Source organism: Thunnus maccoyii, chromosome 13, assembly GCF_910596095.1.
Source record: "Thunnus maccoyii chromosome 13, fThuMac1.1, whole genome shotgun sequence".
In the NCBI taxonomy this organism is placed as follows: domain Eukaryota; kingdom Metazoa; phylum Chordata; class Actinopteri; order Scombriformes; family Scombridae; genus Thunnus; species Thunnus maccoyii.
The window spans coordinates 16,754,339-16,780,871 of NC_056545.1; the positions used below are offsets into that span (position 1 = coordinate 16,754,339).

The following is a 26,533-nucleotide window of genomic DNA, read 5'->3' on the forward strand; positions in this document are numbered from 1 at the left end:
ACTGAACTATCAGAGAACTGAACCAGCCACTGAAAAGGGTTCACATCTGACAGGTATTACTCCCCCTGGACACTCCAGCAAGTATTGTTGATTGTGTTGTGAACTTGTGTGTGTCTATTGATCCTCAGGTGTAACATTGCAGTGATCTTTATGACTGAAATGGTGGTGGACCACAGCGTGAGAGAAGATTGGGCTTTACACCTGCCTCTGCTACTACATGCCCTCTTCTTGGGTAGGAGTACAGAACATACACATATTACACATAACTCAGTTTTGGTATACCTCTAGCCTGTAACTGATTAAGCGTGAAAATTTGGCAGCGGAAAGAAGAGTGAGAAAAAAGAAAACACACAGCCTAAATGTACCTGTCATGTGAATTTTGACCAGCTGTATGTGATATTATATTTTAGAGAGTGATATACCTTTATGAAAAACTGGACTAGCTTGCTGATCAGCTGTTTGAACTCTCCCGCCAGTTTTATCTCCCATTGAGGGAGCATGTGGTGAATTTAAAGGAACTTGAACTAAAAAGATAAGATCTAAAATCATCTTTCTGTGTCTTTCCAAAGTGGGTGTTAAAACACAAACACACACACAAAAATAATCTTGAGGTGTGTAGGTATTTTTCTGTGACGTCCAATAAGCTCATAGCGTGACAGCTTGAGGTTTTATCTCCATCCCACACAGAGGCGCAGTTCAGGACAGACCGTTCTTTTGTGTCACCGCAGACACAGACATTCCCCAGGGCCTGCATTACGACTTTATTATCTAACATGTGGACACATGCCTAGCCTGTCAGCTGTGCAGAAATATTTTATTACTTACTCTGCATATTCAACATACTTAACCTCAAGTTAAGGCTGCTCATTATCATCAAAGCAGCTGTGTCACTGTGCACATGATGCTGTTGAAGAATTCAATGCTGTTGAAGATGTGTTGTTTTCTGATTTTTTTACTGGTTGTGTATCGGCATAATTGCCTGGATCCAGACCTTTGAAATCCGCCCACTCCACCAAGCCGAGTTGACTGATTCTGTAACGAGTTGACAATTATGTCTGATATCAGGCAATCGGCATAAATGTTCTATTCATAGTAACATGCATACTGTACTTACAAAACAGGAGATACTAGCTATCTGGTTTGGATTTATCATAGCAACCACTGAAGCACATCAAGCTGATGCACTCGTAGACATTTAAGAGACTGTAAACCAACATTTCTGGGTACAGCAACAGTATCTAGCAATATTAAAATGATCTTAATATATCTATATATATATCAAATGTACAAATGTCAGCATCATTACAAGCTAAAATCTAAAAGGTATTTATTTATTTTGCTTTATTATACATCTGCACCTGCCTGTCACTACACAGTATTCTCTGTCTAATCCTGTCCTTGTCTTACTGAATATGTATTTTACTGGCCAGGTCTGGACCACTACAGACCAGAGGTCTATGAACACAGCAAGCGTCTCCTTCTCCACCTTCTCATTGCCCTCTCCTGCAACAACAACTTCCAGGTTAGAGCGGTGTACTTGTTATTTTTGCCATTTTAGCCTGAGTTAAAAGTGGATTCACACTGCGCACCCATCAACAGGGCTTCAGACAAATACCCTAGCCACTGAAGACATCGCCTTTTTGTGTTTACAGGTAATAGCCTCAGTACTGATGCTGACCAGAGAGATCAGTGATAACAAGACTCTCACCATTAAATCCAGCTACCACACAGAGTATCAACAGTCACGTAAGTAGAAAATACACTAATTTAGTGATCCTGTGACATAGGAAAACAGATGAAAACATGTGCTGAAACAATACAGTACATAACAACATGGTACAGCTGCAGTGTAATATATTAACAGTAGATTTAATTCTGTATACTCTGTATACTGTCATCAGATGCACCTGACTTCCTGCGAGAGTGGCAGGCATCTCCGGTGGTGGATTCCGGACTCAGCTCCACCTCCAATTCTTCCTCTGCCAGTCTGGGTGGCGGCAGCACTGCGGGCAGTGTTGGAAATTTGCCCCTCGTAACACCTGACGACCTGGAGGACCTTGAAGATACGCCCAACGAGAACGACGAGAAGACAAACAAACTTATCGAGTTCCTCTCCACCAGGTACGCAGACCCCCCCCGGTGATGTTTCGGGCAGTTCTAGTGGCAGTGCTGCTGGATTTTGTTGTACAAATGTTCAAGTAGGTGTGTGTTTGTGAAGTGCACGGGTGTGTGTGTGTGCGTGCGTGAAAATCTCTCAGTAGTGCACATATTTAAGTGCTTGCGTAACATATATGTGGTGCTACCGGTGGTGGGTATACAGTGCTTGGAGTACTGTGTTGTTGTTGCTCAGAGCGTTTGGGCCGCTGTGGGTGCACGAGGACATCACACCGAAGAACCCCAACTCCAAGAGCACAGAACAGCTCTCCAACTTCCTGCGCCACGTCGTCTCTGTCTTCAAGGAGTCCAAGTCGGGTGAGAAACCTCTCATGTTTGTGCCATATTTCTTTCACTGAATAACAAGTAGTATAGGGGCTCACCAACAACCTTATTTTAAAAGTATCACATGTTGTATATGAAGTATATGAAGCAATCCACCAGAATTCCAATCCAACAGACATAGACTGCAAATCTTCTAAACAATGATGTCATTTGTTCAAAGTAATATCCGTAATCTACAGAAATGCAGTAGTAACTTACTGATGGCAAACCACTGCATGTGTGTTTGTGTGTATCTTTATGTGTCTTTGTACCCGTTTGTTTATACAGACTTCCACCTGGAGCAGCAGCTGAGCGATGTGGCCTTACAGACGGCTCTATGCAGCTCCTCACGTCACTATGCTGGACGCTCTTTCCAGATCTTCAGAGCCCTCAAACAGCCAATCAACAACCACGCTGTCTCTGACCTGGTGTCACGCTTGGTTGAGGTGGTGGGAGAACATGGAGATGAGGTGCAGGTAAGAGAGAATAAGATTAAGGACATTTATGAGAGAACTATTCCAGCACTTTACACCCTTAACCTGCTTAACCTGCAACCATGTTGGTGATGATGCGCATGCTTGTTCAATTCAACAACTTGTCTGTGTTTCAGGGCTATGTGATGGAGGTGCTGTTGACCCTGGAGTCAGTGGTGGTGAATCTAGCAGAATGTCTAAAAAACAGTGACCTTATGGCAGCTCTAACCAGGTAAGACTCTGAATTTAGCCAGCATTTATGTTGATCAAACTCATGTCATTCCTGGTAGTTTGATTCCATGGAAACCATACTCATCTATATTCACTTTAATCATTTTTGCTGTGTCTGATTCATAGGACGTCTTCACCAGACTTTGTGACTAGCGACAAACTGATGAACAGAAAGAGCACAGGCCAATTGAACTTCCCGGGCCCGGGATTTGCTGGTCTGTCATCACAACGCCACCAGCGCTCCTTCTCGGTCCCCAAGAAATTTGGCGAGTGTGGCTACCAGTCGAGTGATCCTCCTCGCAGTGCAACTCTGGATCGCATACAGGCAAGACAGGAAGATTCTTGCTGAGTCATAATGCTTGAGGTGACTCATTGAATACATTACATTTCACTAATATCTTATTTTCAATCTACAGGCCTGCAACAATCACGGCCTTTCGCGAACAGGAAGAACCCCTGGGTCCTGCACATCATCTACCAATCGCATTGATCCCAGCGTTCTCTCGGATCCTGCTCACGTTTCCCATCCTTCATCAATACTGGCCACAGTCTTCTGGGTAGCAGTGTCACTCATGGAGTCAGACTTTGAGTTTGAATATCAGATGTCACTTCGCCTCGTTCACAAGCTCCTATCAAAGGTAGATGAGATTAAACTTACTGATTGTAGAGGGGAAATGTATGTAATTGTAGCAGCTATCAGCACTGTGCAGTATTAGTGATGATTCATGCTACATGGCTTTATCTACCTTTAAAAAAATGCATTTCAGGAGGACGCTACTACTTTCCAGCTTCAATTAAACTAAAAAATCCTTATTTCCCAGGTGCCCTTAGACAGAGCAGAGAACCGCGAACGCCTGGAGAAGCTGCAGGCTCAGCTGAGGTGGAGCGGTTTCTCTGGGATTCAGCAGCTTTTGTTGAAGGGTTTTACCTCCCAGGCCACTTCTGACCTCACCCTGCAGCTCTTCTGCCAACTCACGCCAGTCTCCCGCGTGCCTGTTGTTGACAGCTCACAGTCTATAGGTAGGCACTGGGGATCACAGTAATTCTCATCCTGTACTATTTTATGATCTTTTAAATCTTTGTTAGCTCAGTCACTGACAAAGTCTAGTTTTTATTTATGCCCGGTAGTGTTGAAGTTTAGCCTTCCCTCTCTCTGCAGGTTTCCCTCTAAATGTGCTGTGTCTGCTGCCTCACCTGGTGCAGCACTTTGGCCATCCAACTCAGTTTTGTAAGGAGAGCGCTGAGAGGATCGCACAGGTACCATTCAGTTCTTCTCTTGAGCTTTACTTTAGTAGCTTACTTGAATATCATTTGGTTTATGATAGTTTACTTTTAGGTTAGGTCAGACTTTATTAGACATTAAAGCAAGCTTGTCAGAAAAACAGCCATGAGAAATAAATGTGCAGAAAAGATGCAAAGTTGAATGCTTCAGGTGAGATGAAAAGCCCAAGGGGCTTATAAAAACATCACATTCTGCCTCTTCCTCTCTCTCTCATCGCTTTCTTTCCCTCCCTCAGGTGTGTTTGGTGGAGAAGAACACAAAGCTGTCCCATTTGGCCCATGTGATGACTCTCTATAAGACACGTTCCTACACACGGGACCCTTTCTCCTGGGTCAGTGTGGTTTGCCGCTACCTTCACGAGGCTTTCTCTGACATCACACTCAACATGGTCACCTATATGGCTGAGGTACGTGCTGATGAATATGCATTATGCATACCTTATTTTTAGGTTTACATGATTAGCTTTCCCCGAGGGTTGCTACAAGAATACACAACCAAATATTTGGCTCATTGCACTTTAGGATATCAAATTTAGATTTTAGATAGTTAAGATGCAAGTTAACAATGTTTCTATGATATATGCCGTAATCTTGTAGTTTGAAAGCTTAAAACAAAATCAAGGAAAGCACCACAAGTGGCCCATTTGTCCATTCATGTGTATAGTTCATATTGATATTTTGCTGAAAGATGGCAATGTTCAGTCATCTGGCAGTTGGTTAAAGGATGATGCAATCACCTTTAGTCTAGTATAACTTTTGTAACTTTACATCGATTGACATTTACAAGCAAGGCAAATTTTGTGGCTGCTTGCTTTGTCGCTCACTGACTGTCACTCTTTATCTCCTAGCTGCTGGATAAGGGCCTTCCCAGTATGCAGCAATCTCTCCTCCAGATCATCTACTGTCTGCTCAGCCACATGGACCTGACCGCTGTACAAGTGAAACAGTTCAATGCTGATGTCACAAAAACCATTGAGAAGTTTGTCCAGGTAAGTGTCCTACAGTACTTTGTGTAAGCTTAAGCTTATTCCACTGCTACTCTGTGTGTTATTATGTGATATAAAGTGTGCACTACTGTGTCTCTTATGCTGTATGACATGTAATTTGACAGACAATACACTGGAAGGACGCCTTAAACATCTTGAAGCTGGTGGTATCGCGCTCTGCCAGCCTAGTCCATCCGGTGTATGGCCACACGCAGGGTGACCTTTCCAACCTGGAGGTCAGCAGGGTGTGGGACGGTTCAGCCAAGGCTCTGCCTGGTAAAACACTGGACTTCACTTTTGACATCTCTGAGGTAAGGAAGAAACTGTTGCTGAAGCTCTTTAGAGTGCCCATCACTTACAGTACAATACTTTTTAGAGATAAGATGTCATAAATGTTTGTGATATTCAAACCATTCAAACATTTACATGTCCGCCTCTCGTTTTCCTTGACAGACCCCAGTGATTGGGCGTCGGTTTGACGAGCTCCAGGGTTCAGGGGGTAGAGAGGGGAAGGCCAGAGCCATGGCTGTAACCCGCAGTACTTCCTCCACCTCCTCCGGATCCAACTCCAACACCATCCTGGTTCCTGTCAGCTGGAGGCGACCACAGTCATCTCAGGTAGAGTTAGACCCTACCATTAAGGTAGGCATCAAACTATTTGATCTGTCACAATTTTAGTACATTTGTTGTAATATTATGGCAACCAAAAATACCTCTACTTGATATATCCAATGACATACGGGCTCACAACCCTCTTTGTTTTGACATCAAAGTCCTCTGCAGATACTTGCCCTAGTTGAATAGCATTTACAATAGTTTTGTGTATATGTAACTCTCAACTGATTTATGGTTATTGGATCTTCTGAAGCAATTAAAAATGAACAAGCCAAGTAAAAGGAAATTTGACAACAGACAACTGAGTTTATGTCAATTCCCTCTTGGATTAATACTCTTTTATTTCTCGCTGTCTTTCTCGTGTAGAAAAGAACCAGAGAGAAGCTGGTGAATGTTCTGTCTCTTTGTGGACAAGAAGTTGGACTCACCAAGAACCCATCTGTAAGCTTGTTTACGCTACCTGTAATGTCCGCTTGTTTATGGTGAACAAATTTATTCAAACATCATTCATTAAATCATTCATTAAATACCTTTTTTGTTCCTTCTCATCAGGTGATCTTCTCATCATGCGGTGACCTGGACATGATGGAGGTGCGAGAGAGCGGTGTGTCATCAGAGGAGGGCGGAACCAGAGAGGACACGCTGGATGACACCGCCAGCGAGCAGCAATTCAGGGTTTTCCGAGACTTTGACTTCCTGGATGTAGAGCTGGAGGACGGAGAGGTGAGATGTGCAGAAGGAGTTTATTGTTTCACTGCTGTTGGAGTAAAATATTGTCAGTTACTGATTTATAGCACTCTCTTTCTCCTTCCCTTTTACCTTTAACACAAGTTTCATTTTATCCACCTGTCTTTCTTCAACATCAATATATTTGAAACGTATTTCTCTGTCTCTCCTCCTTGTCTCTCTCTCTGTCTAACTCTCTGTGTCTCTCTCTCTCCCCCTCGCTGCCTAGGAGCTCCAGGTAAGGTCTCTCACACTTAGCACTTACATTAGCTTTTATCAGCGCTGTGGTGTTGCTGGCTTCTTTTTTTATGACTAAAAAAAAACAAACAAAAAAAAAAAACAGGAATATCGTGCTTCATTTTGCTCTCACAGCTTGGTTGCAGAACAACATATCTGACAATTTCGCTGTCTGGCATAATGGAGATAAATGATATTGTAAAATGTTTATGTGATAAAGATAATCATATTGAATGCAAACCGCCTTTCCAGCATATTTTTATGCCATGAATAACAGTTCATTTTGCATCTTATGCTTGTCATCAGACGCTCTTAGACAGCAACCATTCATTATTGTGACATGAGTGTTCTTCTCACAGCAGTGAAATTCACTGCTACCATTGTCTCGGCCCTCGTCTTCCAACGTTTATGTGTGTGTTTTATCTAGGGTGAGACTGTCGATAACTTTAATTGGGGTGTGCGTCGGCGATCGCTGGACAGCACAGAGCTGGGTGACCTGTTGGAGGAGAGCCAGCATTCAGGCAGCACTCCCAGTCTGGGTCACGAGGATCCTCACGATTCAGACGAGTCCTCAGAGGAAGAGGAGTCTTCAACTAGCCAGAGCCTCTCTCACTCTCAGCTTGTGCGTAGCATTAACTGTTGGATCAGTACAACATTAACATCCACTACAGCCTGAAAACCTTTCAATTGAGAAAATTGTTGTTGTAATTACCTAATTTGACAGAATAAGTCAATCAAAATTTAAAATCCTATTCTCTCCGTGTGTGTGTGTGTGTGTGTGTATGTACACATACAATTGTAACGGTGGTGTCCTTGGTTTGACTTCCTGTTCCAGACTAACCCCTCTCCATCAGAGGAGACCAATCACACTGATTCTCTATCTACTTCTTGCGACACATCTGTTGACCCACAATCTCTCAATGCCACCACGCCGGGCCAGGGAGCACTCCATGATGATCACAGTGGCCTACATGTGAGGAATAATACACATAAACATACAAATACATATTTCTACAGATATATCCGTTACCAGCTGTAACTTATCATCTCTGTCCCCTCAGATGAGGGTGTGCGGTGAAGATGAGGACACTCAGGCCCAGGATGACGAACTGTCACTGAGCACCAATGAGCTCCCTCACGGCTCAGACTGTGGTGAGAGCTTCACCCTTGAGTTGCCGGGGCAACCTCAGGATCAGCTGGCCAATCTGGACCACAGGCTCAACGCAGACTACTGCCAACCACCGCTGGACTTTCTAGACCCCAACTGTCTGCCCAGGTGAATGTGACAGAACAGGAAACCTTTTACAAACTGGCAGATTGAGTGACAATTTAAACCTGCGCCAAATTGCACTCAAATATTTAATTTAATCTGTTTGGAAAACCATAATGTTTGTGTAGACAGTGTAAGGCTGACAATAGGCTGAAACCTTGAAGCAACTAAATCACTAAATAGAAACAGTGCTGCATACATGGGTAATATAAGGTTCACAGTATTTGTCAACCCCCTACATGCTGTATATGATGTCATATCCCTGCTTGTTAGAGTAAGTGTATGAATTAGGCATGGGATGATATGAAAACTTCAAAATAATTCCAAAATAATTGCGATTAACATTGTTATCCCGATAACCATCAAAATATGTTTAAAACTCTTAAAAATGGCACTAAAACATAGTGGAATCACTTTACCTTACATTTTGTTAAGAAACAAATATTTTTATTGTATCATAGGACACAAATCTTATTTTGTGAACATAATTTTTTAGTGAAAAACAAACAAGGACAGATTCAGACTCTCGCCAACACCCAGCAGGTAATCACAATGAGAGGAAAAAAATCTACTTATCAACCTGATATCCAAGCATTCACATTCCAAGCCTTCAGCCATGGTGAGGAATGACTGGAAAAACATGGGCTCCCCCTTGTGGAAAATAGCAATTCAAAATAAATCAGGGAACCACTAGGACTACATTAGTGAGCTACACAGCTTTTTCAAGTCACTCATGAGGATATTCATGCTCATGTGAGGATATTCACAATTATCCCGATAATGGAAATTCACAATTAAATTATCTTGAGTGTTTTTATCCAGATATAAGATAAAACCTTATACCCTCCCATCCGTAGTCTGAATATTCTTTTTCTTTATTGCTGCAGTTTGTGTTTGTCATATATTGTGTGTTGTGTATGAAGTGTCTGCCCCCTGTAACTCATATATTTGATTAGCTTTGAAAAACAACTTTATACAAACACTACCAGATAACCACATCTACATGGCACAGAATCTATTACATTATCCACCTCATATTTTCCCATGAGAAAGCCGGGCACTTGATTTTGATATAAAAACCTTTTTTTTGTGAAGGTATCAAAACCTTGTTTTGTGCCCCCATTTCTTTCCCATTTCCATGGCGACAGCTTACGTGATGATGTAGATGACTTGGAAGACCTTGGTTTTCCTCCTCCTCCCTCTCCATTTTTCTCCGCCATCTTGGCAGCATTCCAACCCACAGTGTGTGACGATGCTGAGGAGGCGTGGCGTTGTCATATCAACCAGCTTGTGACAGACTCAGATGGGTCCTGTGCTGTCTACACTTTCCAAGTCTTCTCATCTCTCTTTAAGGTAAATCACAGAATGTTTTCTTGAACTCATTTTTGCTTGTGACTTTTTTCTCTGTATTCATTATTTAAGCATCAAACAACAGCTTATAGCCAGTAGGATTTACATGCATGTGTGTGCAACAGTACAATAATTCCTCAACCTTTTTTCCCCGTTCCCAGAACATCCAGGGTAAATTCTGCACCCTGACGACTGATGTTGCCACTTACCTCGGAGAGGGCCTAAGGGGCATCGGATCAAAGTTTCTCAGATCCTCACAGATGCTAACCACATGTTCAGATTGTCCAACAATCTACATCGATGCCGACACTGTGAGTATTGCTGCCAGAAGTACAGTAATTGACTCGGGGAGAGCTGTCATTGATTATGTTGATTGAATTGCCTTGGTAGTCTGGATTCATTTTTTCACCTCCTCCTTCTTCTTGTCGATCTTTCCAGATCATGTCTTATGGTCTGCTTGAAAAGATGAAGTTCAGTGCGCTGGAGCTGCAGGAGTATCTGGATACCTACAACACCAAAGAGGAGGCTGCTGTATCGGTAACTCAACCTATATATGTTATTGAGTTAATTATTTAAATGATGTTTTTCTTTCATACAAATATGTGACTTCACTTCTTCTTTTTTGTCCTTCAGTGGCTGAGGAACTGTAAGGACACATTTCCCAGGTGCCCCGGTGACAGTGTGGTTACCTGCCAGCCTGGAGACTCAGAAGAGAAGGTACGGGCAACTTGCTTAAAAGTTATTTACTGAAGTCCAGAGTTTACAGGCAAACACACTGAACATCTGGGTAACTTCCTCATCCGTGCTTTCATATCTTTGACTCTCTACAATTTTGTCACACTGAAATGTTTGCTCTCTTTGCACGTTTTCTGTGTTACCTTTCTTACCCTAGCCAAAAAGGACTAATTTGAATTTGAAGTGGCTGGGTTTTTATACACTGTTCACTAATTCACAGTAGCTTGACTGTGTATATTCGTGGTTTATACTGTGCTGCGCATGTGTTTGACGCTTTGTCTTCCTCTCACCTCACTCTGATGCCCTAACATGCTCTCTCGCTGTCTAGCAAATGGAGTCTCTTGCAGTAAGTTCTCTTAAAAGTTTCTTCACTTCACTGTCTTAGATCCCTTTTTTAATAAACTTCTTAATTTACTTTGCACGAGATAATCAGTTAGTCATGTTATTGTGTGTTTGTGTTCCTCTGCATGTGTGTGTATGTGTGGTGTGTACCGTTGAGAATTTGTGACTGTACCATAGTGTGAGTGTGTCTTCTGCTACTGATGAATCTGACTTTGTTTCTTCGTTAATGTCTTCTAGCAACTGGAGCTTTGTCAGAGGCTCTACAAGCTGCACTTCCAGCTTCTTCTACTCTTTCAGTCCTACTGCTCGCTCATTGGTCAAGTTCATGCCATCAGCTCTGTGCCTGAGGTAAGAGGTCATAATTCATAAAGGCATAATTTCAATTTGAAAAACAGCAGGCTCTTATGAGAAGCAAGAACCAAGCAACACATGTAAAAAGTAATGTGACAGAATCAAATGGATTATATACAGATGTTGTGGATGTTTTTCTGTTTGACTGTTGCTTGTGAAAAATGTGACGCTTTCACGGTCATTGTGATTAATAGCAACAAAAGCCTAACCAATACTGGATTTTTAGGTCAATACCAATGTTTGGGAGTTAAAAAATTGTATATATTCACCAATATTTTTTTTTACAAACAAGCCTCAAATTTTGTTATTTTCAAAAAAAAAGGTCTGTAATCTTTACTAAATGTTTTAAAATGCCACTGACCTGAACAAAACATTGGTAAAATAAATCTTTAATATTGAATTTAGTATTATAAATGTTTCATCTGTGATTACATAAAAGCTCTCATACATGCATGCACTCAACCACCGTCTGTTTCCCTCCCACCTAATAGCTGCTGAACATGTCTCGAGAGCTTACCGACCTGAAGACCAGCCTGCAGGCGGCGGAGGCAGCTGTTGCCAGCGACCTGGAACACAAACACTTGGCCCACACTCATGCGCACGCCAGTCAGGTGGCAGCCATGGTTGTGCCCAGCTTCCCCACCTCTGAGGCAGCAGTGAAGGCCATACTGGAGTGCCTTAAAAACCACGAGTTCACCAAAGCTGTCCGCTACATCCAGGAGTGCAGGTGAGTAACGTTTTTGTCTATAAAGCTGCATGCTACACTAGATAAAGATTACCAGATGTCACTGTTACTGCTTCCTTCAGAATTTTATTCTTAGTAGGATGGGAAAGAGTCTGAAACATCAGTGGTGTGTTTGTTAAAATAAACTGTTGCTTCATACTCTATAGCTGCAACACTGACTGCTGTTATCAGAAATCAATAAAGTCCAATACTGTACCTAATCAAAAACAAGTGTATGATTCTTATCCAACATACATCACTATGACATCACCACCTCTTCTCGCTCTCCTCTTCAGAAGACACACATGTACAACATACAGTATTTTCTGCACATGCACACATAGCGCAGCGCTCTCTTTATATCCACCTGTCACACTGACATCGGTACAACTGCTCTTATTTATCTTGTTTCAGGAGGCAATGGCCCAACGGAGTGTTTGGTGGCAGCTCAGAGAGCGAGGTCCAGACACTGCTCAATGTCTACTTTCGCCATCAGACGCTGGGCCAGACGGGCACCATTGCTCTGGTTGGTTCCCGCCAGGACCTCAGCCTGATCTGCTCCAAGCTGCTGGAGCTCAACGGGGAGATCCGCGACATGATCCGCCGCGCCCAGGGTTACCGGGTCGTCACAACCTACCTCCCCGACTCCAGCGCGTCCGGGACCAGTCTCTGACAGGACCTCAGGAGCCCCCCGCCCCCTCCTTCCCCACCCTTACCTCCCCTGCCGCTACAGCATGCGACCCCTCCAAAACCACCTCCACATCCTTCGCTGCAGCTGAACCATACGCCATCTCAGTCTGCTCTTACAGAGGAGGCCCAGCACCCACATACATGGCCGCTGCCTCCTCCTGTCTGTCTGCTGCCTCGGCTGCAGAGCTCCAGACATATTCCTGGCTACCACCCTGCACAACACTAGCACCCGAACCATATTCACACCATGACCCGAACCTTTCTCTGCTCTCCTCATCCTCATCCACTGCAGATTTCGATACCTCTTTGCTTGATTTTCCCAAACCCCCAAACCTGTTCTCATCACACAGCTGCTCGGACACACCAGGCCAACAAGATTTTACATTGCCGCACACACAAGAGCCAGGCAGGAGTTATCTTGATGAGAACACTAGCGTTTATTATCCCTTCAGAGGACACTCATCACATAGTTCACCACTGTTACATTTACACAGCAACAAACACCCGAGATCATCTGTTACATCTAACACGCTCCCCACCGTAGCCTCAGAACCCACCCTGCTTACATACTCTGACACAAACGCATCACCCATTGCCCCTCAGGGCTCCCATCTCCCCCATTTCCCCCGTTCTCCATACAAACACTCAAGCCAATCCCCAATTCTACACCCAGGCCCCGACATGGTCTTAACCCATGGCCCTGCACGCTCTTCCTCCCTCCTCCCCCTTCCTCCGCCTCCCCCACCCTGTCCCACCAGCCCAGGAGAGGCTGCAGCATGGGGTTGTTGTTGCTCCTTCGGTGGAGCTGCTACGCCCTTATCTCGCTACCTGGGGAAGGTGGGGCACGCCGCCCTGCCCCTACTGAAAGTAGGGGGGCTCCTGAATGATGAACCGTCAGACGTCCAAACCTGAGACATTAAACTTTTTCCATGCCAGAGGACTTTTAGAGCTTAACCCTCTGTGAAGTTGAGACAGAAATACCCGAAAAAACGTACACTTACAGAACAGTGACCGATATCCCAGACATGATGGGATGTGTCACTGAATCCACTGGACACTACAGATTGCTGCCTGCTGTTAAAGATGACCTGATGTGATTATATCCGAGCGCCAGCTTCGCTTTATGGCTATACGTTGTAAAATTGATGTGCTCCTAATTTAAGTTCTGCTTGATGGTCATCATTCAGCATTTGATCCGCTCTGCACATGAGGACCTGTGAAAGCTCTTAGCTCGGATTTCTAACTTGCTTCCCAGAGGAAGCAAAGAACTGATTGAACTTACTGACTGTTGCTGCCTCCTTCAGGAAGGACCTAGTTTGCTGGTTGTATCACCAGAGACTGTGAGGAAACTACCCGTGACATCACTGGTCAAGTTTTCGCTATTGCACTAAACGGAGTTTTGATATTAGATTTTTAAAAATGTTACAGAAAAGGAGGTTATGTTACTGTTTGTTTTGTTACCGTGAGAGAAAAGGCTGTCACTTTCACTGAGAAGGAAAAGCCAAAAGCCGGAGTAACTTTTCTCTCCTTATTGTGTCTACTGTTTTGAGACCTCCTCTGGAGGAAACTGTGCAATGCATGACCCAGTTGAATGCTTTCTACTGTACTAGCATCCCTTTTGCGCCCTAAAAAGTCTGACCTCTCCAGACCGACTGAAAAGACTGATCGACAAAGAGCGGATGCAGGATATTTAAGCGTAATTCCTTATGCTGCCCTTTGTCTGTTTATATTCTGTATCAGTGAACAAGCTTGTCTTCTGACTACTGTTGTAAACATCGGTAGACTAATCATGCCATTATCTGTGCACGTCGTACACTCCTCTGTGGCTAGTTGTTAGCATCATTAGTGGGTGTATACACTGTATAATTCTCACTGTCCTACACTGTAACACGTTGACCTTATGCGTTCACATGCCAAGAGGATGGTGCATGTATACACACAAATATTTTGTCTCTGTCTGTATACTGTTAATAGTTGGGCACACAACCATTGTAGCATATGTTTGTGTGTGGTTTGTAGTTACCTTACACGTAAGGGAAATGCTGACATTCAGCACTCATTGATGTTCAAAACAAAACCTGTGCTACTACTGAAGTCGAACACTTCCTGTCGTCAGCCTTTTTTTTGTGACACCCCACACTCCGTTTCCCCTCTAGCAGTTACTTGCCCCTTTGCTGTACAAATCTTTTTCCTATTTATATCTGATCCGCTATAAATCAACACTCATTCGACTTAGGTTTTATATTGATATTTGTTCTCCTAAATCAAACTGCCATGCATGCATCTTCTGTGTACTGTATGGAGTGTCTGAAATATTTATTAACAGAATCATATTTTATCTGAAAGATATGTTTGTATGAGGTACAAAAGGGAGCTTTAAGCTCATGCGGGTATGTTTTTGGTTTTTTTTTTTCTTTGTTTGTTTGTTTTTCCTGTGTGTGGGAGAACGTGTGTGTGCATGCCAAACAAGAAATTGCACATTTTTAAAGCTTTTTAGATGAAGACTGTAGTTGTTTTTTTTCCACCTTGTAAATACTTTTACAGCCTTTGTGAAGTTGTTTTGAGTTGATGCTCTGTACAAGTTGGTGTCAAAGTAAAACATATCAAAATTGTTTTTCCTCTGGATTTCATTTAGCAGCCCTTCACATCACATTTTTCCATTTTAAAGTAGAGCTGCAATGATTAGTTGACAGAAAATTAATCGCTAACTATTTTAATTGTTTTGAGCCATTTTCAAGAAAGAAAAAAAAAGGGTCTAAATTCTGTTTCCAGATTCTCAAATGTGAATATTTTCTGGTTTATTTAGTTTTCTATGATAGTAAACTAATGTACAAAAATATCTCAGGTTTTAAGATGCAATGTTTATTTTTTTTACAAAAATAATTTCATGTTAAGTTAAGCACCAGGATTAATGGAGGGAAACAAAGACAGCCTTTTAGAGAAGTTGCTTCAAATAAACGACCAAATCAGAGATTCAGCTACTCGCTGCTGGGAAAATAGGTGAATCTCTTCAAGTCAGTTACTTGATGTAACTCCACTTGTGACATGTACAAGAACTATACGTCTGCTGGCATGGCCTCAACTTCGAAGACGAGCCTATAGATCTACATGAAGAGTGGGTGAATCCAGACCAGAGCAAACATTGCAGGGCGGCTCAGACGATGTATTTGAAGCTGTAGGTGGCGTCACAGGACAGCCTCATGCCCTTGCAACGACAACACAGGTCCTGGCGGTGAGGCCTCCTCATGTTGATGTGTCTCTGCTTCTTCTCACAGCTGCAACAAGTCTGAGAGCAGCCCTGAAACAGATGGGAGGCGGAAGAAAGAGACAGGAAAGTGAATGAAAGCGGTGAGAGAAGCAAGAGCAGAACAAGTCAATCTGGGTATTTATGACCCCTGTTGAAGGAAGGTTTTAAGAAACTGAAACATCTTTACGAGACTTGATCCAGTTTATATGAGAACTAACATAATCATGCACTTCTAACAAGTTTCAACCATCAGGGACATGTGCAAAGCACCAAATCACACTGCAATATAAAATGAAAAATCAAGATTCTCCACACAGCACCTTTGAGGCTTGTTATGAAGTGGAGTTCAATACTAAATCCAAAGTGTTCAAATGATATTACAACATTTCATCTTTGAGCAAGACAAGAAAATGTACCTTGCAGAGGATGGACTCCACTCTGTAGGGGTTAAACCCCACCTGACACTTCCGGCAGAGCTGCTTGTAGTACACCTGACGAGATGAATTCAATTATTTTTGCATTCTTAATAAGAGTGCAGACTTTGCCAGACACAAATCAGTCCATGTTAAGCCATATGTTGCAGTAAATAACAGACAACTACCTTGCTGGTTCCAGAGATGCACCATACATAAGCACTCTCCCACCGGATGTTGCACTTTTTGCAGTGGAAAAAGCCATATCTCTGCTCCAGGAACTGATGAAAATGACATTTTCAGTGATCATTTGTGCGCAGACATGATGAGGGTAGATAGTGAATGGAAAACATGTATGCTATCATCAAAGTCCCAAACACAGGAATTCACCTGAAAGTTGGAGCCCTTTGAAGACCGATGGGAAGCGGTCCTGAAGTCCTTCACTGTGTCCTCGCCGCTTTGATCCGTATCCTTGTCAGACTCCGCATGTTCAGCGTCTTCGGCCTCTTCCTCACTTTCACCATCGTCGCAGAGTTTCTTGAGGGGGATCCTGCGGTCAAACACCGGCGAGTAGATGGAAACGGGCCTCAGGAAGCGCAGGTTGCTCACTGGCGGTGTGCTGTACGGCGCCTTCCCGTCCTGATTGAACAGATCAGGGCTCTTGGGAGACTTCGAGGGCACTGATTGATCCCCTTCCAGGCAGAACAGCGTTTTGGGACCCAGCGAACACTGGACGATTTGATCCACTTTGGCGTTTACTTGCACGCCGCACTCTTTAGTGTTTGCTTTTTTGGCTGGAGCTGGCAAACTGGGGTTGACTTGGGACAGGATGGCCTTGCAAAGCTCGAGGTAGTTGAGGCCTTGGGGGGTCATGAACCGGCCCTCTCTCTTTCCCCAGCCGCCGCCCTGAGCCGGGGGAGCGCAGACGTTGTACGGTGGAAACGTGGGCAGGAACCCCTCCATCCTGGAGCCATGAAACCAGTCCAAGAGCTCCCGCTGTGATTTATAAGTAATTACATGTGGTCATAGTTGCAGTCTTGCAGCACTAATTGGTTAATTGATAACAGGGGCGCGCATGCGGACTCTATTCCGGGTGCTATATAGCCTACAAAAATATTTAACATCATGGAAAGAGACTTCAGCTACAAGTTTAAAAAAAAATATATCTGTATTAAATATTGTGTCCTCATATATTACACATTCAGAGGCAATTCTCTCTGAATTGCTGTGAAATGTTATGATATAATTAGAGATTAAAGTAATTTAATTTAATTTAATTTAAAGGCTTTTAATAAGATGCTCTGTGTTATTTTAATGTGCTGGCACCAGGCTGCTTCATCTAAAAATAACATAATAGAGTGCACGGCAACCAAAAATTATATTGAATTCAGTTACCCAAACTCTCATTCAGCAGCAAAATTTCAATGTATCAATGCCTTTCTAATTTTCTGCAGTATTAATGGTTTAGATTTGTAAGGTGCAAAACTGAAACATTATATTGGAGCTCCCCCTATAGCTCATGTTGGCCAGAGACCCATCATATAGCCAAGGCAGGGGAAGCCCCTGATCTTTGAGGCATGTGTTAGTTGGATGTTCTGTAAACCATTTTAACAAGGTCTTTGTGGTAGTTTGAAGTCGTGGATTTTTAAGGAGAGTCAGTGAAAGCAGTAAACCCCCGAAAAATAGCAAGTGTAATCAAAGTAAATGAGCCTATGGGCTAAAATAAATGAGGAACATATGTTCTATCATGGAAAAGTGTCATGATATGAGTAAATAAATAAACAGGCCTAGGAAATGGAAAATGAATGGCTCCATAGAAGTCTAAAATGTGTCTAAGAGTAAGGTTTCATAAATACAGGCGCCCAACTTGATGAAAAGCCTTAATAGGCAGTGACACCTTTTAAAATGAATTGCACTATTCAGAAGCAGTAAATGTGAGGAAATATGAATATCAGCCAAATGACAACATTATGTTTTATTACGACTGTCTCATTTATGAGATCATTTTTGCACCCTCATTTGAAACACGTCTGTTGCTTCGTTCAAGTGCTGTCGGGAATACTGAGTTTTCAATTTCAAAGCGGACAAACAGAGCAAGGCAGTAAAGGCAACTTACTGTCAAAATGATACTAATGCAAGATTCTCTGTATTCTCTGTAAACACTATTATGTCCCCATTTCAGTGTCTGTTCAACTTTTAGCCGTGTCTAAGTTTTGCAACTTTGTAGATAAATATTTAAAACCCAAACTAGGGCCATTTATTTTCTCCTTAGTTTGCCCCATCACGTCATTCCTCATTGCTGGATGTAAAAATAACAATTTAATAGAAGGGAACTAATATTTTATTTAGAGGGCGTTTTCTTTTATATCAAACCGGTAATATTGCAACACAAATTACTTTCTGAGCAGCACTGGGTAAACAAAACCCTCTTTATATACAACAAAATGTGTGTTTGGGTATTGAATAATGTCGAAAATGGTGAATTAGTAATCGTTTACATGAAGTAAAAGGACTCTACGAGCAGCACTTGAAGGGCCCATTAGGTCTACATGGACTCAGTCTATAGGTGGCGCTGCGCACTCACTGATGGTTTGAACCCATGGGCACTGAATCTATACATATTGGCGCCATTTTGGAGCTAGGAGGGGGAAGAGAGCTGCAGAGGAGGACACGATTGATCACAATTCACCCTAACAGGTAAGAAATTGCATAAATAAGCAAGCCGTTTTGATTGAAATGTTGCAATATTTCCAGGGGCTGCTGCGAATAATGAGATATGACCCGGGATGTGTCCGCGGAGTAGCCGGGTTTCCAGCGGGAACAGGGGGCGCGCAGCCCGCCTTGCTCGCCTGTGTTCTCGGCAGCCGTGTCCGATTCACAGCGCTGGTTGACCTGGTCCTGCGGCGCTAAATGGTTAGCTAGTGAAATACTAGCCCGTTTTCTAGACTTAATGTCCCGGCAGCATGAGCAAACTATGACTCGACGTGGTTGTATGACTGGGGTCGGGGTATCGATAACGATATAACGGTAGTTAGCCGGGTGTTTTGTTCGGTGCAACGTTAGTATCTGTCCGCCCTCTGTCACTGAGATTGCTGTTGCTAACGCGTTAGCTCGGCGACGCTAGCTGGCCAGCGAGCTAACGGCAGCTAACTAGATTAGCCGCGGTCCACATTACAGCAACAAGGCAGTCCGGCTATACTACAGTCCCTGGCCTTCACATGCTGCTGTATCATAACAATAAGCACCCCTGCTCATAAAATGTTTTCTTTCTATCTTCAAGCTAACGTTAACGCTACGTTGTAAATCATTTCAACCTAATAGTAACCCGGTGGCTGCTCCGATGCTAGAAATGATTTTTGTGGTGGACTTTTGGGATTGCAGAGACATTGTTTCGTAGCGTAAATGGTTTATTTAGTGGTCGATCGGTTACATAATCGATACATATAGAGGAATACACTACCTTTTATGTTGAGAACTTAAGTGTGATAAGTGAAAGCAGCACACCTGGTCTCGCGCACACGTATTGTTGTTATTATTATTGCAAACAACAAAAGGCTTTAAGCGATAAAGGAGCGGCTGTACAAAAAATAACCCAAAGACAAAGATAGGAGTTATTTCAAGGAGTGCACGTTATTTCATGAATGCACCTCCAGGGTGCTGCAGTGCATTTGTTTTGACAACTGTCAGCCTGTGATAATTGAATGGTGTCATCATCAACGTTGCGGATTGGTCAATGCATCACAGGTTGTAAGAGGTCTTTGAATTATCTCATCATATTGCCATGAAATAAGTGTTTTGGTTATAATACAGTTGTTTTGGGGGAGGTTTGTTCTCGTAGCACACTTCCAATCGGTACGTTTCAAGACAAGTTTCCTATAAAGTCAAGTTGGATTTTTTTTTAATGTATCAATCAGGTTTATTGCCAAGTAGGTTTGCACATACAGCGAATTTGTTGGTGTTGTTGTGACAGTAAAATATATATATATATATATGCAAAATTAAGTAATCCTAGATAATATAAAAATGTGTAAAATATACTCTAAGTGAGAAGAGCTGCTACAGATTTAAATATTAAATGGAAGAGAATGAAATGAAATGTACAAAATATTGACCAGGAGTGACACAGTTATGCAGTGTGCAAATGATGATAAGTTGTTTAGTTGTGTTAATGTAACAGAACTAAACAGTTGTGTTACATTAGTTGTGTTGTAATACGCCAGTTGTGTTAATGTAACACGCCACATTAGATCAGAGGTCACAAATAAGATTTGCAAATACAAGATTATGGGTTTTTTACATTAATATAATGTGTAATGTCCACGGGAGGGATCGAGTCTTTGTCAGTGGGGGTCCTGGCCCTTGCTGATGAGGCCAACTGCAAATGGGAAGAAACTGTTCTTGTGGCATGAGGTTTTGGTCTTGACAGACCTCAGCCTCTTGCCTGGGGGGAGCGTTTCAAAACGTTTATGTCTGGGCTGGGAGGGGTGGACCATGATCTTTCCTGTTCGCCTCAACATGCTGGAGGCATGCAGGTCCTGGAGGGACGGCAGGTTGCACCCAATCACCTTCTCAGCACAGCTGATGATACGCGGCAGGCTGCCTATGTCCTTGGCAGTTGCAGCAGCATAGATGGTGAAAGAGGAGGTAAGGATGGACTCAATGATGTCGGTGTAGAAGTGCACCATCATTGATTTTGGCAGGTTGAACTTCTTCAGCTGCTGCAGAAAGTACATCCTCTGCCGAGCTTTTTTGGTGAGGCCACTGATGTTCAGCTCCCACTTGAGGTTGTGACTGATGATTGTTTCCAGGAAGCGGAAGGACTCCACAGTGTCGACGGGGGAGTCACACAGGGTGATGGGGGTGGATAGGGCTGCATTCCTTCTGAAATCCACAAACATCTCCACTGTCAAGTTGTTTTGTCTGCGCCAAGTCACCAGATGGTCAGTCTCCCACCTGTAGGTGGTCTCATCCCCACCAGAGATGAGCCCAATGAGGGTAGTGTCATCCACAAACTTCATGAGCTTGACGGTCTGATGACTGGAGGTGCAGCTGTTGGTGCACAGGAAGAAGAGTAGAGGGGAAAGGACACAGCCTTGAGCGGGAACTGGTGCTGGTGGTCATAGACTGTAAAAAAAAAAAAAAATGCATGTAGCCACCGTTACATCATCCAATGGTTCGTGGACTCTCATTTTGAAGCCTCAAGTTTGTCATTTGACTGTTGCCATCTTGGATTTTAGAGCTACAAGTGACCATATTTGGATGAGAGGGTAGACCTAATTTTAATGCTAGCTGCTAGCTTGATTAGCGCTCTGCATTTCCAGTCTATGGTCAACTGTGATAATGCTAATGCTAATTTTCACAAGCGAAAAACAGGCTTAAAACCATTAAGCCAAAATGTTCCTACTGGAAAAATGGAACATCTGACTCCTTAGAGGGTCTTCTAGTACAACCAAACACTGAATAAGACTTTTTAAGGCAACGAAAATGTTAGTTAACTTTCATGAACTGAAAACACACTGAAATAGTGACGGCCATGGCTACGCCTCTATTCTGTGAATATGGGGTTATGCCAACCAACCAATGTTGTCACTGTGGTAGCGACTTGTCAATCACAACATAGCCACGCCCCAAAGCATGCCTATGCTGTATTAAAGAAGACTTGAAACTAGCGATTGAGACCATAAACTCATTAGGAAACAGTTTACTGAGGTAATAAATCAAGTGAGAAATAGTGTCATTTTCTCATAAACTTCCATACAATCAGACTTCTTTTTGGAGGCACTGGAGTTGCCCCCTGATGGCCATTAGAGAGAACGCAGGTTTAAGTCACTTACGCGTTGGCTTCACTTTTCAGACCTGGAGCTACCCACTTGTCTGGGAGTCAGAGACACGTTCCCCATCTTCATGTGCTGCTTCCTGTCAGACAGGAAGTCGCTGATCCACCTGCAGGTGGAGTCAGGCACATGCAGCTGGGAGAGCTTGTCCCTCAGCATTGCCGGGTTGAAGGTGTTAAAGGCGAAGCTGAAATCCACAAACAATCCTTGTGTAAGTTCCTGTCCAGGTGCTGAAGGATGGAGCGGAGGGCCATGTTTACTGCATCATCCACAGACCTGTTTGTTCTGTAGGTGAACTGCAAGGGGTCCAGGAGTTGGTCCGTGATGGTTTTAAGGTGGGACAGTGCAAGGTGCTCAAAAGACGTTATTATCACAGAAGTCAGGGGACGGGTCGGTAGTCGTTAAGTTCTGTGGTCCTTGGTTTTTTGGGGACAGGGATGATGGTGAAGGTCTTGAGGCAGGCTGGTATGTGGCATGTCTCCAGTGAGGTGTTAACAATGTCTGTGAACACTGGAGATAGCTGATAGGCACAGTGCTTCAGGGTGGAGGGAGAGACAGTCTGGTCCAGCTGCTTTATAGTGGCTCTGTGTCTTGAACAGCCTGTTAACGTCCCTCTCCAGGATGATGAGAGTCGTCATTGTGGTAGGAGAGGAGGGGGCCCCTGAGGTGGGCAGTTGTGGAGAGGCCCGGGCCCCTGTTGAGGTGGCGGAGGAGGAGCTGGTGGATGGCGTCACGGGGGATGGTGTCCGGACTGTCCCATTGTCTTTCAAATCAACAGTAGAACTCATTCAGGTCTCGGCCAGGAACAAGTCATTAGTGGAGTGAGGGGCTTTCAGCTTGTAGTTGGTGTGTGTATTGATTTATGGTAACATTACCAGATAAAATTTCATCCTGAATCACTTTGCAGCAGTTCTGGTCAGAGTTGGTTTTGGTAATTTGTCTGTCGCCTTTTTTAGATGTAATGCAGGTTGTAGCCCTTCATAGGGCCGTTGCAGTAGCTGCAATATTGCAGTACCGCAGTGGATGGCAAGCAACTGCCACAACCGTGCTATGTTCACGTTTTTTCTTTTTTTATGAGACTAGACCCTTCTTGTTTTACACTTCAGTCTGTGTTCATTGAATGTTTTTGGGGCTCCTCTGGTCTGGTCTGTCTCTGGCGGCTCCCACGGTCTGGTCTGGCAGCTTGGGAGGATCCCACCAGCCGCACGCAGTGTCACGCACACTAAGCGCCAGCTATCTGGCACCTAGCCCTCATAACAAAGCCAGGCTTGGGGTGAGCTGACTGGGGGTTGGTGCTGATGTTCGATAGTTAAAAACACGTCTGTATGAACATTTTGACTTGGTTATATGTTTAAACTCTCCCGGGTCACCACACAGCCAAGCAGGCTGCCATTTAAACTGCGAGGTCAAGTAGTTTTCCACCAATCATACAGTCTCTAAAGGCATGTCCAGCCAGACTCCATTCATAAATCCCAGGTTTAAGGGGACTTGGCTGTAGGCCAACATTGTTTCCTGCACAACATAATTTAACGTGTTTTCTCCGTGTTCATCAGGTACTGCTGCTCCATTCGGCTGACTTAATCAGACTAACATACGTTGAATTTCACAAAAAAGGCATTAATACCGCATAGACCGCATACCACGCTTTTGAGCCACCCTGGATCTTCCTTCACTGCGACAGCCTAAGCCCTTCAACTTTATTTTTTCCGACTCAAAGGAAAACTGAGCAAAATTATGTATGGTCAAATTCTTGCTCTACAAAGCCACAATGGTAGCCTTAAGTATTTTCTCTGTGGTGGTTGGCCTGTGTTGAATGGATGCAGAAGAGGAAACATTCCTGCACTCACTGCCCACTGCATAATAACCGTAGACATGTGATTCAGCAGTGTTGTCTGTTTGTGGATAAAATGTCTTATGGTTCCCTTTGCAGTGTGACTTCTTCGGAGGTTTGCTCCAACATCGTAGTCTCATTCTCATACCCTTTGGACTTATTTCAAACCCCCCTTCTCTGCTTCATTGTTGTTCCTGGCCGACCTTCTTAGAGTTAGAGCCTCCATTCAGAAAATTTTGTCAAGAGCTTTTATTGTCACATGCACAGCAACACAGTGGGTGGCAACATTGAAGGCAGTGAAATTTGGCTTCTTTGAGCTCAAGTTCCAATTAGAGTATATAATATTTACAATGATTTTTTTTTAAAAAAAGGAGAGAGAGAGAAGAGAAAGACAAGAGAGAAATGAAAAAATACACAAATATACCTTATATTGCACATTGGTGCGCAAGTGTGGTATTGCACATAAGTGATAAATTAGGTTTCCATCTGGGGAAAACTTAACTCTTCTCCCGTTTGGCCTCCCTCACTTTGTGTTTGTGTGGTGCCCATATGGAGGTCGTTGAGTTCACCATTACAGCCAGCTGCCGTCCAGTCTTCTCTGTTTGCAGACGGATACTCTCTTCTCCTTGATCGCCCACAGGGTTAAAACCAAGGATGACTGTGTCAAGGTTCGATTTTAGGTTAGAAGGAGTGCTCTGAGTCTTCATATTTGTGCTGGCAGCTGTGTTAAAGGGCTACAGCGGTGACAGCAGAAGCAGCAGCAGAAGATAGAAAACCATCAGTGAGGGAGGGGGGGGATAAATGTGTTTGACTGTGATAAACAAGTAATGAGAGTTGAAAGCAGCCCATGTTCAAGAGGTTTAGCATAGGGTAAAGCTTGCCTGTGTGAAATTATTTGCTGCCGCCTCTTATTCAAAGTGAGATATTCCCTAGTGGATGGTATTCAGACAGCCACCCCCGCCCCCTCCCAATCTCCCGTTGAGAAATACTCTACCGTGATTGGCAGAGCTCTTAGTGTGTCAGCGTGGTAGACTAAGAGAGGGATGGACTCATCTTTGGCAGCAGCTGTGGGGTGGAAAAGAAGGTCAGAATCGAGCAATTTGGCAGGCTGCCAGTGTCCAGTGTGTGTGCATTTGGCTTTGTTATGGCGTGCGTGCATGTGTTTATAAAAGCTGAAGTACAGCTGCAGAAAATTGTTTGGTCGCAATTCAAAACTCAGTATTGCAGTCTGGCCTCTGAATCAAACCCAGCGAGCGCTTTTGTCAGACTGTGCAGATCTACTGACCCACACTGTTTCATAATAATCAATTCTCCTTCAGTTAGAAAAGCAACATAAATTGTGAGAAATCACAAACAGAACAGTAGTTATGGAAGAAAAGTTATCTGTCTGTTCATTTTAAGGCTTTTAGTACCAGTGTGTATGCAGTGCCTTCACTAGGATAGTAGTTTTGCCAAGTCTCCTGGGAGAGATGGTTTTTGGGGAATTAAACATGGAGCAAGTACTTTTTTGTCCAGTATAGGGATGGGAATTGAAAAGATTATATTGATACCAATGCCATTATTGATTCTGCTTATCGGTCCAATTCTTTATCAACTCCCTTATTGATTCCTGATCATGTTCCTGTTTGGGGGAAAAAGTAGGCCTACACAGGTTTTCAGCATCATCAAAACTGTTTTATTATTTCTGAGTCTGAACACAGTGAAACAAGCGTAAAAAAAAAAAAAAGGCGTTCATGTTAATCAGATGTTCAAGAGCTCCACTGTTTAACTGCTGTTTAATTTGGAACCGGTTCTCGACTCCCATCCTGAGGCAGCAGACTGGAGCAAGTGATTCTACTCAGAAGGGATTGTTTGGAGATCAACCCAACTTCCCTCAGTAACCCAGTACTGCCCCCTACTGTCTACGCTGCCCTCTAGAAACAGGAGAAGGACATTCAGGCTACACAGCACACCCCGACTCTGAAAGCCCAAACAGAATACTGCCTACAGGTCAGTGCCTTCAGTGTAGGTTACGGCAAGACCAGCAACTACACACAACCTCAATGTGTGACCACCATGTCTGCTTAATTATATTTGAACATGTTAAAATAAATTACAATGCTCCTTTTCTTAAAAATATAACAAACATATAAAACTGGCAATTCCTCTTTAGAAAAATAGGCTTGTATGCCTAGTAACATTTGAATAAATTACTATACTCCTTTTCACAAGGGAATAAGCTTGAACCAAATGTAAAACTGGCACATAAAGTCAACAATTCTTCTGCAGAAAAATGAGCATGTCTGATTTCTTTGGGAGGATCCTAGATCTCTCTGGGCTAATGGTGTCTCCAGCTGTGGAGAACACCCTCTCAGATGGGGTGGAGGATGCCTGAACACACAAATAGGTTTCTGAGAACAGGGGCAGTGTGTCTCTCTTCTGCCACCACCAGAGAGTAGGGTCAGCTGATACAGGGGTGGGAGGCAGGCCTCTGTAGAGCTGGACTTGTTGCTCCACTCTCTCACTGATGGACTGGATTGTCTGTTGGATTGTCTGCTGTAGCTTTGCGGTCTTCCACTGCAAACAGTTCCTCCAAGGCTGTCTTGTGTTGCTTTAAGGGTGGAGTCTGAAATTAAATAGACCATAGCCAAGTGGTTTAGTCTAATGGTTTGACTGAAGTTTCATATTTCAATCCATGCCATATGATCATCATAATGAACTGAGCTTACATAGTCTTCTT

At 43.4% G+C, this 26,533-nt stretch overlaps 3 protein-coding genes across 6 annotated transcripts in view; 2 read left to right on the forward strand and 1 right to left on the reverse strand.

Moving 5' to 3' along the window:
• Positions 1-15,101, forward strand: part of fryb (furry homolog b (Drosophila)) — a 51,542-nt gene extending 36,441 nt beyond the window's left edge. Inside the window, exons 39-67 of one of the 4 annotated variants that reach the window (XM_042430177.1) lie at positions 129-232; positions 1,431-1,522; positions 1,653-1,746; positions 1,902-2,121; positions 2,321-2,472; positions 2,767-2,954; positions 3,089-3,183; positions 3,309-3,507; positions 3,599-3,820; positions 4,004-4,202; positions 4,342-4,439; positions 4,700-4,870; positions 5,312-5,452; positions 5,575-5,760; positions 5,903-6,067; positions 6,431-6,505; positions 6,617-6,787; positions 7,020-7,028; positions 7,455-7,649; positions 7,863-8,000; positions 8,089-8,303; positions 9,446-9,650; positions 9,809-9,958; positions 10,086-10,184; positions 10,281-10,364; positions 10,711-10,728; positions 10,962-11,072; positions 11,567-11,802; positions 12,214-15,101. In XM_042430177.1, the coding sequence (XP_042286111.1) occupies positions 129-232; positions 1,431-1,522; positions 1,653-1,746; positions 1,902-2,121; positions 2,321-2,472; positions 2,767-2,954; positions 3,089-3,183; positions 3,309-3,507; positions 3,599-3,820; positions 4,004-4,202; positions 4,342-4,439; positions 4,700-4,870; positions 5,312-5,452; positions 5,575-5,760; positions 5,903-6,067; positions 6,431-6,505; positions 6,617-6,787; positions 7,020-7,028; positions 7,455-7,649; positions 7,863-8,000; positions 8,089-8,303; positions 9,446-9,650; positions 9,809-9,958; positions 10,086-10,184; positions 10,281-10,364; positions 10,711-10,728; positions 10,962-11,072; positions 11,567-11,802; positions 12,214-12,472 (4,291 nt within the window). In that variant the 3' untranslated portion in view covers positions 12,473-15,101. The remainder of the gene's footprint in view (positions 1-128; positions 233-1,430; positions 1,523-1,652; positions 1,747-1,901; positions 2,122-2,320; positions 2,473-2,766; positions 2,955-3,088; positions 3,184-3,308; positions 3,508-3,598; positions 3,821-4,003; positions 4,203-4,341; positions 4,440-4,699; positions 4,871-5,311; positions 5,453-5,574; positions 5,761-5,902; positions 6,068-6,430; positions 6,506-6,616; positions 6,788-7,019; positions 7,029-7,454; positions 7,650-7,862; positions 8,001-8,088; positions 8,304-9,445; positions 9,651-9,808; positions 9,959-10,085; positions 10,185-10,280; positions 10,365-10,710; positions 10,729-10,961; positions 11,073-11,566; positions 11,803-12,213) is intronic. The other 3 variants (XM_042430178.1, XM_042430179.1, XM_042430180.1) reach the window with 3 other exon arrangements.
• A 229-nt stretch (positions 15,102-15,330) lies between these two features.
• zar1l (zygote arrest 1-like) lies at positions 15,331-17,139 on the reverse strand. Its single transcript, XM_042430182.1, has 4 exons — positions 16,540-17,139; positions 16,338-16,430; positions 16,153-16,227; positions 15,331-15,787 (listed from the first exon to the last, which is right to left on the reverse strand). Exons 1-4 carry the CDS (start codon positions 17,110-17,112, stop codon positions 15,644-15,646), a joined length of 885 nt encoding a protein of 294 aa, XP_042286116.1. The 5' UTR covers positions 17,113-17,139; the 3' UTR covers positions 15,331-15,643.
• A 1,601-nt stretch (positions 17,140-18,740) lies between these two features.
• Positions 18,741-26,533, forward strand: part of pds5b (PDS5 cohesin associated factor B) — a 37,343-nt gene continuing 29,550 nt past the window's right edge. The window contains exon 1 of the mRNA XM_042430842.1: positions 18,741-18,846. The gene's annotated coding sequence lies outside the window, so the exon portion shown is untranslated. The remainder of the gene's footprint in view (positions 18,847-26,533) is intronic.